Source organism: Perca fluviatilis, chromosome 2 (genome assembly GCF_010015445.1).
Source record: "Perca fluviatilis chromosome 2, GENO_Pfluv_1.0, whole genome shotgun sequence".
Taxonomy (NCBI): domain Eukaryota; kingdom Metazoa; phylum Chordata; class Actinopteri; order Perciformes; family Percidae; genus Perca; species Perca fluviatilis.
The window spans coordinates 12,979,527-12,995,532 of record NC_053113.1 but is presented as its reverse complement, the minus strand read 5'-3'; the positions used below and the strand labels follow the sequence as shown (position 1 = coordinate 12,995,532).

Genomic DNA, 16,006 nt, shown 5'->3' with positions numbered 1-16,006 from the left:
CCATGAGAGAGAGACATCATGGCTTTCAAACGAGCAAAGTGGCAGTTGGTCAAGGCCACATCCCCACCCTCCACCTTGCCCCCCCTCCCTCCTCCTCAATAGCTACAGACACAGAAATGGCACACACTAAGAAAAGCTCATTGTGGGACTGGCTCTAGTGGCTGGAATTCTGCACCAAGGCTGAATTTCGGGAAAGAGACTTCAGATACAGTATTAGGAGACCACTAAGGTCTATATAAAAGAGACTTCAGATACAGTATTAGGGGACCACTAAGGTCTATATAAAAGAGACTTCAGATACAGTATTAGGGGACCACTAAGGTCTATATAAAAGATACTTCAGATACAGTATTAGGGGACCACTAAGGTCTATATAAAAGATACTTCAGATACAGTATTAGGGGACCACTAAGGTCTATATAAAAGAGACTTCAGATACAGTATTAGGGGACCACTAAGGTCTATATAAAAGAGACTTCAGATACAGTATTAGGGGACCACTAAGGTCTATATAAAAGAGACTTCAGATACAGTATTAGGGGACCACTAAGGTCTATATAAAAGATACTTCAGATACAGTATTAGGGGACCACTAAGGTCTATATAAAAGAGACTTCAGATACAGTATTAGGGGACCACTAAGGTCTATATAAAAGAGACTTCAGATACAGTATTAGGGGACCACTAAGGTCTATATAAAAGAGACTTTAGATACAGTATTAGGGGACCACTAAGGTCTATATAAAAGCATCCAAAAAGCAGAATGTCATAGGACCTTTAAGTGAAGCTGAAAATAATTGGGCAATGTTTGCGTTATGATTCGAAAAATATATAGAATACTCTTTTTGTTTCATCATAGAACGTACTCCATGTGTTCATCAGAGGGTCAGAAAATAAGCACAAGCTGTCAGTGTATATGCAGTTTTTCATGCATTCAGTAAATAAATGTTATATCTCTCCTCAGGACATCTTCCTGGTGTTTGACAAGAACAAAACAAAGCGCCTGGAGTATCAAGAGGTGGCCCCCGCTCTGAAGGCAGCAGGTAGGACTCAGCACACACAGCCACGTGAAGTAATAGATCATTCATTCACTCTTAACCCTTGTGTTGTCAGTCCATCGACCGTGCAACTTGTTATCAAAACTTTAATTTTTGGTGCTTTCTTTTTACGTTTATGTCACTTTTTCTGATGCCTTTGACGCTTATTTTACAACTCATTTCATTTTAAATAAACCTAATTTATATGACATTATACCTATTTTTAGTAACCCTAATAGTTAACCCTTCTGTTGTCCTCTGGTCAAATTTCACCCATTTTCAAAGTTTCTATTTGAAAAATATGGGATTCTTTCAACCAAATTGCCAGAAAACACGGATGGTTCCATACACGAAACAGGCTGTGATTATCCATCAACATACGTTTCTCTGATCTTAACTATTAGTCAAAATTATTCCTAATTTCTGGGGGGTTTTAACTCGAATATTCAATATAGTTTACTATGAATTAGGTTTATTGACCATTAAATCCAAAAATAAGTGTAAAACTAGCGGTAATAAGTTGGAATGAAGTTGGCTAAGAAGATAGCAGTAAGACAGAATTGGGTTAAGTTTATACTTTATGCTTCATATATGTGCAAAACAGGCGGACGACACAAGGGTTAAGATCAGAGGATGTTGAGTGGATCACAGACGGGTACCTGTCAAAGTTTAGTCTTGATACTGTTTTGAAAGCCATTTAAACATTCTTTTTTTGGAAATGCTATGAAATTGAATAAAACACCCAAAATGCAAAGAAAGTAATAATTAATTGTACCTGCGAAGAACGTTGTATGGCTTCCATACAACATACATGCATGCATCCAGGTAATTATTTTGGGCAATTTGGTTGAAAGAAACCCATATTTCTGTCGTAAAAAACTTTGAAAACGGGTCAAACTTGACCCGAGGACAACACAAGGGTTAAACCATGTGTGTGTTCATGGGTCACACGGGCGTCCAACAGTCATCTGTCAGGAAAACTCATCTGACCAGCAGGGGGAACCCAAACACCTCTTCTCTGCAGCTCATTCCCATTGGAGGAAGTAACTTTAAGTTATATTTAGAGCTGTAACAAGTCCAAATGTTGCTGTACAATGAATTGTTACAGAAATAATTGCAATTAACAATATAATTGTCTCTTTCAGTCTAATTTAAAAATATGTATTTATGACTTTTAAAAATCTAATTCAAGTTTTAAATGAATTCCAGGATTCATCTTTCGGTTATATCAGTTTCATGTGACCCAGATGATGTAATAACACAAATACACAGCAGCCTATGAAGTAAACCACACCTCTTTATTATCATAAAACATAATACCTGTAATTTTTGGTTGCTATGAACGTGTTAAGGCTCAAGTGCCAACAACTAACAATTGAAATAATAATGAGAATATGTAGTCCGACCAATAATCACTTCTATATGTTACAATTTGGCAAATCTAAAGAAAATCAACAATTACCAGTGATACGCCTTAAGACCTTAGCTAATGTTAACACTTGATTGCGGTTAAACAAAGAAACCGCGATCATGTAAAAAAAAACTTTGTAATTAAACAATTGTGTAATAATTGTTACAGGCCTATATCTACTCCGAGTACATTCAATTGTAGAATTATGGAAATATATCATGAAATCATTAGATCATGAATCATTGTTTATTTTTTATTGTTATTAAGAACATGAATAACTCCGATTTAGTTGTTGCCTCTGTATCAACTGATCCTCATTCATTTGTTTGTGGCTAAACGACTAAATTGGCATGTTCATCTACATCTACATTCAGTGGTGGAATGTAACTAAGTACATGTACCCACTTACTTACACTTACTTACTGTAAATAAAAGATGTGAATACTTCTTCCACCTCTGCCGGTATATATAAAATACATATGATATGTGGGTTTTGATATGCGAGACACGCTGAAAAGGTTTGAGCGTGTTGAATGAAGGGATTTATTGTGACCTGGCTTTGTCTGTCTCTCTGCTCCAGGCATCATGGTGGATGAGTTGATAATGCAGCTGGTTGGACTGAGATACACGGAGCCCGACTTGACCATCAGTTACCCCGGCTTCCTGTACCTGCTGATGAAACTGGAGAGCATGATCCGTAGGGCACGGGGAACGAGGGGGGGAACGAGGTGGGAGGGGTTAGGAAGAAGACAAATGGCAGATTGTTACAGTCAGTGGTGGAATCAGTGGTGTGGTCCAATGTATTGTAGTGGGTATACTGTCCTGTACATATATATATATATATATATATATATATATATATATATATATATATATATATATATATATATATTGGCCAGAATCTGCAATCATAGTGGGGGGTCTAGGTGTCCTTCCCCTGGAAAGTTTTGACCATCAATGACTTAATTTCCTGTATTCGGAGACACTTTAATGCACCAATTTAAGGTGGAATTACCTTTATTTAACCAATGTGAAGAAGAAAAACACAGATGACAATTCAAAATATATCAAAATTATAATGGAAAGTATGTTGTTACGTGTCATTGGGCATTTTTAAGTGGGTATATATAAATACTGGAGCATTCTTAGTGGGTATACTGGGTATACTGGGTATACTGCGTATAACTGCATATCACGTAGACTACAAGTACTGTACTTAAGTACAAATTTCAGGTACTTGTACTTTACTTGAGTCTTTTCTTTTCATGCCACTTTCTACTTCTACTCCGCTACATTTCAGAGAGACATATTGTCCTTTTTACTGCACTACATTAATCTGACAGTTTTAGTTACTAGTTACTTTACAAATTAAGAGTTTTGCACCCAAAACACATGAAGTTTATAAAATCTGATGTTTTATTCTAAAGGAAACTAGCCAACGATGTAACGGCCTACACGTCCATCTGAAATGATCAGACCATTAAACACACAACTGGTTGGATCCTTTACACTTTATGAAATGGGAGAATTTTTCTTCACTTACAATTTACAATTTGTCGCTTTTGACGCTTTTTTTGATGCTGCTGAAGCTTTTTTGGCACTTTTGATGCTTTTTTTGTTTCCAGGTTCTAAAATGTACTTTCAATTTTAATACTTTAAGTACATTTTCCTGACAATACTTACATATTTTTCAGTGCAGGACTTTTACTTGTAACAGAGTATTTTTACAGTGTGGTATTAGTACTTTTACTAATGTAAAGCATCTGAATAATTCTTCCACTGGAGCTGGATGCTACAGATTTAAAAAAAACAATACCATGTTTAAAACACTTACATGTTTGCTATCCAAAATAATTGAATCCAACATATCCTCCTGGGTAATTACTACGACAAGGCTGACATGTACAGTTGGATGTGAAGAGGGGACGGAGGAGGAGAAACAAAGGATGAGTGAGGAGATGTGGGGAAAAGATTGGCTACGAGTTAGAAGAGAAAACAGTAGAGACTATGTTTAATGAGGAAAAAGTAGGAAGAAATGCAGAGCAGAAATACTTAGAGTTATCTGTGTAGATGTCGATAATTCAAAGTCAACTTTATTGTGCATTGTTTTTTTCCTCTTGCAGACAAATTTCAAGCGTACGACATGGTGGGAATGGGAAGCGTGACTGTGAACTACACACAGGTATGAGCATATATTATATTATACTATATTATATATATATAGAGGACCACTAAGGTCTATATAAAAGAGACTTCAGATACAGTATTAGGGGACCACTAAGGCCTATATAAAAGAGACTTCAGATACAGTATTAGGGGACCACTAAGGTCTATATAAAAGAGACTTCAGATACAGTATTAGGGACCACTAAGGTCTATATAAAAGAGACTTCAGATACAGTATTAGGGGACCACTAAGGTCTATATAAAAGAGACTTCAGATACAGTATTAGGGGACCACTAAGGTCTATATAAAAGAGACTTCAGATACAGTATTAGGGGACCACTAAGGTCTATATAAAAGAGACTTCAGATACAGTATTAGGGGACCACTAAGGTCTATATAAAAGAGACTTCAGATACAGTATTAGGAGACCACTAAGGTCTATATAAAAGATACTTCAGATACAGTATATTTGAGATCTCCCCTTTTGAGCAAAATTGAAATTTTCAGCGTCAAACACTTCGTTTTCTGCGTTCTGGTGACATTTTCTGCATCAATTTACGGTGCAAATCTCTGTATTTATTATAATTTAATTATTATTATAGGTTTTTGGGGTGGGTTGCACTGGCCAGTTTTGATTATTGGGGGGGTTGTACTTGTAACCCTCCATCCCCCCCTGTAAATTATACCTTTGAAACCAGGTGAGTTTTAACTAAATGTTTTCTGTTCTCTGATTGGTTCCAGTGGCTCCACATGACCATGTACAACTGACCACTCAGACGGATTCTTCAGGATTTGCTTTGTTTAGTCTTTTTTTCTCCTGCTCTCTTCTGATTTCCACGCATCATTCTATTTTCCATACAGCATGTAGGACAGTAGATGAACATAAGTGTTTAATGATAGAAACATGTAGCAAACGAAGATGTGATGATAGGCCATTTATATTTCAGTTAGTAGTCAGTAGCAATAAGAACATCGTCCAGTGTTACTACTGGCTCAATGTACAAGGATGGACGCAATGCTGCTTAAGTCAGTACCATTTACACTAGTGGTTATCACTTTATGTTCGTTACTGCAGCTATGATATGTCTGTGTTCAAATAATAATAAAAATGTGATCACAAAAAGAAAGTCTCTTCAGTCATGGAAACATCCGGGGGTCAAAGGTCAAAGCAAGATGAGAGGAGCCGTGAGGAAGAGGAAAGTTTATGATTCACTGTGTTGGTGGTCCCCTCAACGATTTAATGAATGGAAATGCAAAATACACATTAATCATTACACAGCAGGGATATTAATCCAGAAACATCAGATATGATAGGAAAACGCAGACGGGGAAGGGAACATTCTACTGCACAATAACTACTTTTACTTTGAAACTTTAAGTACTTTTTATTTGTAGTGGAGTATTCTCACAGTGTGGTATCAGTATGTATACTGAAATAATGGTTGCAGTTCTTCTCTAAATGTATGTCCTACTGTCCAGTTTTGAGACTAACGTGTGTTTTTTGTGTGCCGGATAGAGGCCCACGATTTTGTACTGTATTGTCGGAGTGACACTATTTTCTGGTCACGAATGGTGTAAAAGTTCTATAGTTATGTAGAACATCTCTGTAACTTTTCTACAGTCTGCAATGACCCTGACCGCAGGCGATATTATTCAGAAATGACCCTCTATTCTTGGCTGATGTCTGGAATGTGTAAATATCCGTCTTCCCGCATCAGTCTTTCAAGTGAGAACAGAGTGTGTGTGTGTGTGTGTGTGTGTGTGTGCGTGTGTGTGTGCGTGTGTGTGTGTTCTTGTTTAACTATATTCGTGGGGTCCAAAAACCGTGAGTCCAGTATACTTGTGGGGTCCCGACAGCTTTGTGGGGCCAAAATGCTGGACCCCCACACCTTTAAAGGGCTGTTTGAGGGTTAAGACTTGGTTTTGGGATTAGGGATAGAATTAGGTTATGGTTAAGGTTAGGGTAAGGGTTAAGGTTAGGCATTTAGTTGTGATAGTTAAGGTTAGGGTAATGGTTAAGGTTAGGCATTTAGTTGTGATGGTTAAGGTTAGGCTAAGGGTTAAGGTTAGGCATTTAGTTGTGATGGTTAAGGTTAGGCTAAGGGTTAAGGTTAGGCATTTAGTTGTGATGGTTAAGGTTAGGCTAAGGGTTAAGGTTAGGCATTTAGTTGTGATGGTTAAGGTTAGGGTAAGGGTTAAGCTTAGGCATTTAGTTGTGATGGTTAAGGTGAGGGTAAGGGGCTAAGGAATGCATCATGTCAATGACGGGTCCCCACAAAGATAGTGCCACAAACCTATGTGTGTGTGTGTGTGTGTGTTTGTGTGTTCAATATCCTGTTGCAGTGTTAGTTCAAACAGACTTTTAGGATGCCATATGATATGTCATACACCAGCCACACCCTGACACTCACACTGTCTCTCTTCCTGTCTCTCTGTCTGTCACCTCTCTGTGTGCGTTCTTGAAATGACTATGATATAACTGAAGTCTTTCTGTTTTACACCTTTTCTTTTTTTTCTTGCATGACACAAATATAACCCTAAAGGGTCAGTTCACCCCAATAACACAAACTGGTGGCAGCCAGTACAACATATTTTCTAACTTACCTGGACTGTTATATGGCCCTGCTTGTTTGGGATATCTGTCTCTGAAATATCTGCCGCCACCTCAAAGATCAGAGGATAACTGAATTTTGTTTCACAGCTTTGAAACTAGAATAAACATATTTTACAAGTAACATCTCTTTCCAGATTGTCAGTTGAAGGGGCTTTCTTCAGTCCAGAGTAGTTTCACAATGAAAGAGGTTTCCAAAAACAGATACAGACTTTCAAATAAACCCAAAACTCGTCATTATATCACTGAAAGCAAGGGAGAAAGTATGTTGTTTTGTAATTTGGATGAACCAACTCTTTAAGTCAGGGGTGTCAAACTCAATTTCGCTAAGGGCCAGACTGGAAAATGAGAATCACATTAAGGGCCAGACATGTACAGTTTATTGACATGCTTTTATTGAAGAGAAAAAGTAAATATTTTGACTGTATTATTGCATGTCTCATATAGCTTTCTCACTTAGAGTTTGGGCCACATAAAGCCCCCAAAAAGTCGGGAAAAAAAATAGTTGCTTGGCCATCATAGAAAAAAGGGCCAATATTGTCTAAAAACGTCACAAACGTCGGAAAAAGGTGCAAAAACATCCAAAAAATGCCTTTATTTATTGTTAACCTATATTGAAATGCGGGCCGGATCAAAATCTGCAAGGGGCCGGATTTGGCCCTCGGGCCTTGAGTTTGACACATGTGCTTTAAGTCTTTAACAACACTTGTGTGTGTGTGCGTGTGTGTGTGTGTGTGTGTGTGTGTGTGTGAGACAAAAAACATACATTTGCAGTATTTTAATGGGAGATATTGTTGTCGCTCTTTGTAAGATAACAGAAATGGGTTGTTTGTTGGATATGTACAAACTGGATCTGAGGATTGGGAGAATACACACACACACACACACACACACACACACACACACACACACACACACAACACACACACACACACGCACACACAGAACACAAAACAGTGATTGAGTTTTTGTGCCTCCTGGGTAAACATCACCTGCTACATTTTGGGACTCAACTTCTCTTTGTTCAGTCCCTCTTTAGAATAAATAAAAACAGTGAGTGAGTAAGTGGCTCCTTCCTGCCAATGAGCCCGGACTCAGACTGACCAATCATAGAGCTGCTGGTAGCGGCGCTACATCAGAGCTGAGAATGGCCCCTGCTCCGGTCTATATGCTGCTCCGGGCCGCAGTGACACTAATGGACCAGGACAGCCTGAGGATGACCTACTTCTGTAGGTGGCTCCTGCAGGCAGGACAGTCACCCTGCAGAGCAGCCCGAGCCTCCGTGTGATGGGTGATATCTCTGTTTTATGGGCGTCACTCCTCTGGGTCAGTGGCTCTCAATGACCTCTGGATGGTTCACCAGCTGGACATGAATCAACTGCTAGAGATTGATTCCCCCTTTTTTTTTTTATTATCAGAGGAGGCCGAGAACCTGGATACTATTTCAAATTTTACAGGGAAAGGTTTTTAAAAGTAAGAATAATGATAAAGGACATTCATTTTAAATTAAAGAGCAACTCCTGGCCCCACATCCTTCTCCTCATCATCATCTGGAAATGCTCAGAGAAGTCGCGACCCTCAGAGCCACTAATTTTACTTTTCTATTGTGTGCCTGTTTCTACAAGTTCCTTCCTGAGGCTATTTTGCAGCGGCACCATGGCTCTGATGATTGTGATTGGTTTAAAGCAGGAGTCTTTAATCCAATTTTTAATCCAAGGACCCCTAGCTAATGAGAGACAAAGCAGGGACCCCCTACTACATATATTGCATAAAATTGAGTTGCATATTAAACTGGGTCTACAATAACGTGAAGGGCGGCCTAAAGCCTATACACATACCTTTTTAAAATTGTTAGCAACCGTATGGCTACCTGACCTATAGGCCAGTAAGTCTATCATCAATGTTGTGTGCCTTTAAAAAATATGTATCTTTACTAATAATATGTTGGATTCATGTTAATGTATATTTTCAGACATATTTTCTTTTTAAACCATCAATCAGTAATTTGTTGGACCCCCTGCAGCATTTCTGAGGACCCCCTAGGGGTCCCAGACCCCCTGTTGAAGATCTCTGGTTTAAAGAAATGGCAATAAACCAGAGCATGTTTATTTCACATCCCAGAACGCTGTGTGGACTAGCCAGACCCTCCTCCGCAGCGCTGTGGAGGAAGGTCTGGCAGACTACTATCAAATCAATGTAAATGTTGCCCCTCAACTGCGCGCTGACCTGACGCACGTGGGTGCTCTGCTTTCTCCGTGGGTGCTTCTAGGTCCTGAGCACCCACGGAGAAGACCCGAGCACCCATGTACGTCAGGTCAGCGTACAGTCGAGGCACCTATGCCTACGGGTGATTGTCTGTCCGCACCGACACATCAAAAAAACAAAAAAACATTTACTTTCAATAACTCAGCAGAATGCGAGGCCAATCATTACAGTGGGTTTTACAGAAACTGGTGCACAGCCAAACTGAGTGGTGACTACACCTGAAACATAGCATTACACTTGTATTTCGTCTGATCGCCGATTATGTGATTGGCAACCATAGCGTGACATCCCCCTGCGGTCCCCTAGCCTGGCTCCGCCCTCCTACATACTTCCGCTCAATTTTCATTTTCCTTCAGTACTCCTCAGTCTGGGTTTGCGGTATATTCGCGGGTTTTCTCCGGTCAAATCTTTACCGGTCCAATCAGCAAACAGAGGGAGCAGCTGAGAACGATGGCGTTGAGGTTGTGCGCTAGTTTGAGTTGTAGTTCCGAAATGGCGGCGGAGAAAGATGCGAGCGAAGCCATTTGGTCCGTTGTGGCAACGCTACAGGACCGGGCTAGTGTACCAGAGTCTGGTAGGACCAGGCTAATGTACCAGAGTCTGGTAGGACCAGGCTAGTGTACCAGAGTCTGGTAGGACCGGGCTAGTGTACCAGAGTCTGGTAGGACCAGGCTAATGTACCAGAGTCTGGTAGGACCAGGCTAATGTACCAGAGTCTGGTAGGACCAGGCTAGTGTACCAGAGTCTGGTAGGACCAGGCTAATGTACCAGAGTCTGGTAGGACCAGGCTAATGTAGCAGAGTCTGGTAGGACCTGGCTAATGTACCAGAGTCTGGTAGGACCAGGCTAGTGTACCAGAGTCTGGTAGGACCGGGCTAATGTACCAGAGTCTGGTAGGACCGGGCTAATGTACCAGAGTCTGGTAGGACCGGGCCTAATGTAGCAGTCTGGTAGACTGTACCAGAGTCTGGTAGGACCGGGCTAGTGTACCAGAGTCTGGTAGGACCAGGCTAATGTACCAGAGTCTGGTAGGACCGGGCTAGTGTACCAGAGTCTGGTAGGACCGGGCTAATGTACCAGAGTCTGGTAGGACCGGGCTAATGTACCAGAGTCTGGTAGGACCGGGCTAATGTACCAGAGTCTGGTAGGACCGGGCTAATGTACCAGAGTCTGGTAGGACCGGGCTAATGTCATCCTAAACGCACTTCCCACATTCAAATGAATGGGAGGACTGGCGTCTTTTACCGCAACACCTGATTTGGTGTGTATGCAGCCTAAGTCACAAACAAATATCATTCTTTATGTGCTGCTTAACTAATTATAACAAATGTGATATTTAGAAACTTGAAATGCAGGCAAATTCCAAACAATTCTAATATTGAAACTTTTTAATATCAGAATCAGAAAAAGATTTATTGCCAGGTAAGTAGCACATATATATTTAAACAATAATATGAAATAAACAAACAATAAATACAGAAACAAAAAACAAATACACATAACTAGATAACATTAAGAAAGAAAGAAACTAATATACTAAATACTAATATTTCAGATTCGTAATCTTTTATTGTTTCAGAAGCTCATGTTCAAATGTTGTATGAATATTCATAAGCTGTCTGGGGTTGGGCCTATAGAAGACACTGGAGACAGGTGTGTCAATTCTCACACAGATACACAGATTCACTCCGCAACGTAGGCGACGTCCCCTTCAAAATAAAATCTCATAACTTCGGTGAAAACTAGTAAATTGCACAAGAAATCCCCAAATTGACTTTTGACACTTTTTTTTTGCAAATTGATGATAATAGTTGAATGATTGCATTTATATTATTATGAAGGGTGGAAGTTAGGGACATTAAAATAATTGATTAAATATAATTCTTATTTTAAATGTTAAGGTTTTTGTAGCCCCAGAAAATATATAAAGACAAAATAATATGTTTGTGTAAGACAGAAAGAACAAATACGCCCTGCCTTAAGGGTGAAACTAACAAAAAACTTCAGAGGTGCATGTTTGTGTCAGTGGTGGTGTGGGACAGTGGTGTAGTCTAATGTATTTTAACGGGTATACTGTACTATATAAATATATGGATCAGAATGGACATATTAAAGTGGGGCGTTTGGGTGTCCTACCGTCACAGACTTAATTTCCTTCATTCTGATACACTTGAATGCACCAATTTACGGCGGAAATACCTTTATTTAGCCTATGCGAAGGAAAACACAGACGGCAATTCAAAATATATTTAACATATAATGGAAAGTATGTTGTTGCGTGTCATTGCGCATTTTTAAATGAGTATATGGAAATCCTGGAGTTTCTTAGTGGGTATACTGCTTATACCTGCGTATCACGTAGGCCACTGTGGGAAACGAAGCTAAAACATAGCCTACACACGAGGCCCATGTATTACTTTGAAAGGTAAGACCGGAAGCTGAGTGCGTGCAGCTTGTCGGTGCCGCGGCAGCCTGTAGGAGCGGCCGGTCCCTCCCCGTGGTTCCTCCCAGCAGCCTCTCAGTTCAGAGGGAGAGCTTTTCTTCTCACAACGGCAGCGGGGATTTTCTGACTGCACACGCCGGATATTCATCACATTAAAAAAAAAGAAAACACACACTCACGACTGAAAGCGGCGAGAGAAGAAGGACACGTCCCTTGTCCTGTATCCCTCCCCGTCCCACCTCTCTAATTTGGGCCGTCGTTGCTTCTTTTTTTTTTAAATTATTTTTTCATTTTAATTTTGGTTATATCTGAACGTTTTCTCCCTGCTGACACACTCTGTGGCGCACTCAGGTTTCTTGTGCTGACATGGTAGATTACCACGCTGCTAATAATCAATCCTCGACCGGAGGAGTTCAGACCTACATGGAGCAAGAGAATGACTGGGACCGGGACATGCTCCTGGACCCGGCCTGGGAGAGACAGCAAAGGAAGGTAAGGGGAACCAAAAGTCGGGCCCTACTGGGCCGAGCAGAGCCGGGGCTTAGAGGAGGACGAGGAGGAGGAGGAGGAGGAGGAGGAGGAGGAGGCGGCGGCGGGCAGAAAGAAAATGGCAGGGGAGGGATGGGATGGGGAGTGGAAGTCAGAGCCCGAGTACGGGCCTCGGTTTTGCTCAACAAACCCCCGCAGCTGCTCCCAGTGCCCTACTTTGTATCGACCGTTTTCTCCTCCCAGCCTTGGCTCTGCTCTTAGCTCGTCTCCCTCAATGTTTTTTTTTTTTTTTTTTTTTTTTTTTTTTTTTTTTTTTTTTTTTTTTTGTTTTTTTTTAAATAGAGGGGTGGGGGGTGTTGTGTGTGTTGTTTACAGTGTGTGTGTAGTGTGTAAGTGTGTGTACGTGTTTGTGTGTGTGTGTGTGTGTGTGTGTGTGTGTGTGTGTGTTGCATTAGCAGATCGTTTGGTTCGTTGTGAAAGTGATCAGCCTAAGGCTACTGTCAGTAGCCTATTTCGCATAAATAGGCTACAACAACTTGCTTGTTGAATTTAACACGAATGAAAGGAATTCATTTCCAGCATTCTTTTATTGAACCCATTATACATAGAATTGAATATAAAATAAAAGGCACCACTTAAAAAAAAGAAGAAAGAAAGTGTTAGGCTACATGTTAAAGTGCAGTTTTCTACTGATATTTTCTTAACACAAACAAATCTGAGTGTCTATCGCGATATGTCGCAGCCTTTTCGCGATGTGTTTATTACGCCAGTTGACATGATTAAAAAAAAACAACCTGTAGGGCTGCTCCCTCTTAGTCGATTAGTCGACTAATCGGTCGTTTTGGTCTTAGTCAACTTGGATTTCTTTAGTCCATTAGTCATGTTTGATGCTCTTTTCGTGCTGAATGACTTATTTCCAAGAAACGTACGAGCACATCTCTGGTAAACACAAGAATCAAAGTGGTGCTTTTGCATGACTCTTTGTGGAGAAACTCAGATTTACAGATCTGTCGCTTAAATCAACTAATCGATTAGTCGACACAATTGAACGAGTGTTAGTCGACTAAGAATTTCTTTAGTTGAGCACAGCCCTAAAAAAAAAAGCTATGTTATGCAGCCCTAGTTAAAATGTATATAAAGCATGGGCCATCGTCTCTCATTGGTTTGTAAATCAGGAGACGCTTGTCTAACCGGTCAGGTGAAGAGAAGGTTAACAGGACCCCTGTCGGGAGAAACGCTACCTTGAGCACACCCGTTATAGGCTGTTGTTACATGTGGTGGGCCAGTTGCGCCTAGTCTTCTTCCCACAGACCTGGGACACACGAGTTTCTGTAGCCACACTCCTTTTACTGCACAGAACCAAACGCCCACTTGCTGTGCTGCAGATTTTTTTTTAGCTCCAGTCATTTTCTGCATAAATACTCCGACACCAAACAACATCACTTGGTACCATAGAGCCGCAAAGATGAGTCGATTAGTTTTCAACTGCTGAGTTAATGGCCAACCATTTTGATAAATGATTGATTGGTTTGAGTCATTTTTAAAGATTTAAAAATCCTCTGATATGTTCTAGTTCATTCTCTCCTCTGTGACCGTAAACTAAAGATCTTTGAGTTTTGGACAAAACGAGACCTCTGAGGACGTCATCTTGGGCTTTTTGGGAAACACTGATCGACATTTTTCACCATTTTCTGACACTTTATAGACCAATCAATCATTTAACCGAGAAAATAATCCACCGGTTTATCACCAATGAAAATAATCGTTAGTTGCAGCCCTAACCATATGGTGAATTGGGCCCTGCTGCATTCCCCTATTTCTTCGGCCTAACGTTACACCTATCATCCAAATAATCATTGTACTACTCTTCACCCCAACCAATCAACAATAACACAGCGTTGCACCTTATTTGTCTAAAACAAACCGCACCTTCTCCTACACTCCTCTCCCTCCCCCATCTTCATCAACTCTCCATCTAACTTCTCCTCATCCTCGACATGTTGTTTTAAATAGATGCCACTGAGCTAGGATCAATGCTAATGGCAACTTTCCCCCGAGGATGGCAATGAAAGCCGTCCACTAACACCCGCCAGACAAATGTGACCTTGTTTCTTTACCCATTGCCCCCTGCTGTGCTGAATGATCATTTCTCAAAATATGGACCCATTCAAGCCCTCACATATTGCAAAATGGAAATGGAGGACGCGACCCTGATGAAGTTCATGTCCCTCGTGACTACGTGGACACATAATACAACACTAAAGCTCTGTCATAAGGGAGTGGAGAGGCGGTATAATGAAGGATGATTTGAGGAATGATTGCTAAACGGTGTGGAATGGTTGAGTGGGTGTGTTTTTTTATGTGTGTACTTAGTGCTAACCAGGCCCTATCCTAGTCACTCACTAGCCAGATGACTGGCATACTTTCTAATGGTGTGACGGCATGCCGAGCATAGAATCATGCAATTTTGTTAGGCTACTCAGCATTTTAGCAGTCAACTTTAGACATTCCTGCGTTTTGATTACCATCAAACCTGGCGCTGCCAGTCCTTTTCGCTGTTAACCCGCGGCGGTTGGACGACTGTGAGGAGGGACTCTCTGCGTATTTGTCTAAAGATCACGCGGGTCAAAGTTTCTTCAAGAGGAAAATCTGACCTGCCAATCATTAACAGAGTGAGGCCTTGTTGTGCATAACCTGGGCTGAGGTCCATTCCTGAGTCTGCACTCATCAGTGGAGGCTGATATGTGTTTGGTTGGTTGGGAACAGTCCAGGCTGGGGACATGTCCCCCTGCCAAGCTTGAGCTGCGCTGGCCCTGGTGAGGGGGGGGGGGCGGGCGACCAAGGGCAAATTCCTGTGGTGTATTCACGCTCACTGTGGCAGTTATTGCGCAAAAGCAAATGCCTCCCCCAGGACTATCAAGAGAGACGTGGATGTAATGAGTGTGGGAATGGGTTTGTGAGGGGCGAGTTTGTAAGGTCAAAGCCAAGACCGAGAGCAGTTTATCATACGCAGAGTTTTCAGTCATGCTGACTCTCACATTTACCACGTTGAGTAATGCAAGGGGGGGGGGAGGCAGAAATGCTTCGGATTTTTTTTGGTTTTCTTGCCTTTATGTGGTGCCCACATTAGGGAAGAGAGACAGGAAAGCCAGAGTGAGGAGACAACTCAATGGCATGTGACAGTAGGCCTCAGTTCACAATTGAACCCAGAACACTGGAGGTGTGGTAGCGTAATAGTTTGGACCTCGTCTAATAGAGCCACGAGGACACCCCGAAGATTAGGATTGGGATAAAAAATAAAAATGCTACATGCACATAGGCTACCTCCTCTCTCTTTCTCTTCAGTAAGAAGTTAAAAATGAGGATGCTTAAAAGGGAACATTTGGCGGCAGTTTTTTTTCCAGGCTTTTATTTAAATTTGCTCCATTCGAATAAAAGCTTGTTCTCGGTTACAGATCAGAGACTCACTCTGCAAAAGAATAACTTGGTCTTTGGGAGTCTCATCGGAGTCGTGATGCGGATATTTCAGAGTTGTACAGTGCGAGTCTGTGTTTCTTTGGCAGAAGCAGAGGTTTGTTCTTGC

The 16,006-nt window shown here is 41.1% G+C and overlaps 2 protein-coding genes across 7 annotated transcripts in view; both read left to right on the top strand.

Annotated features, from left to right (window-relative positions):
• The window catches only part of zgc:85932 (uncharacterized protein LOC405875 homolog), a 32,066-nt gene extending 26,330 nt beyond the window's left edge, over positions 1 to 5,736 (top strand). The window contains exons 17-20 of the mRNA XM_039792533.1: positions 965 to 1,043; positions 3,029 to 3,145; positions 4,572 to 4,630; positions 5,357 to 5,736. Of these exons, the coding sequence (XP_039648467.1) occupies positions 965 to 1,043; positions 3,029 to 3,145; positions 4,572 to 4,630; positions 5,357 to 5,383 (282 nt within the window). The 3' untranslated portion in view covers positions 5,384 to 5,736. The remainder of the gene's footprint in view (positions 1 to 964; positions 1,044 to 3,028; positions 3,146 to 4,571; positions 4,631 to 5,356) is intronic.
• Positions 5,737 to 12,013: 6,277 nt separating this feature from the next.
• The window catches only part of actn4 (actinin, alpha 4), a 72,022-nt gene continuing 68,029 nt past the window's right edge, over positions 12,014 to 16,006 (top strand). For 3 of the 6 annotated variants that reach the window (XM_039823054.1, XM_039823060.1, XM_039823035.1), the window contains exon 1: positions 12,015 to 12,426. In XM_039823054.1, coding sequence (XP_039678988.1) covers positions 12,301 to 12,426 — 126 coding nt within the window. In that variant the 5' untranslated portion in view covers positions 12,015 to 12,300. Of the gene's footprint in view, positions 12,427 to 16,006 lie in introns of all 6 variants that reach the window. The other 3 variants (XM_039823070.1, XM_039823043.1, XM_039823048.1) reach the window with 2 other exon arrangements.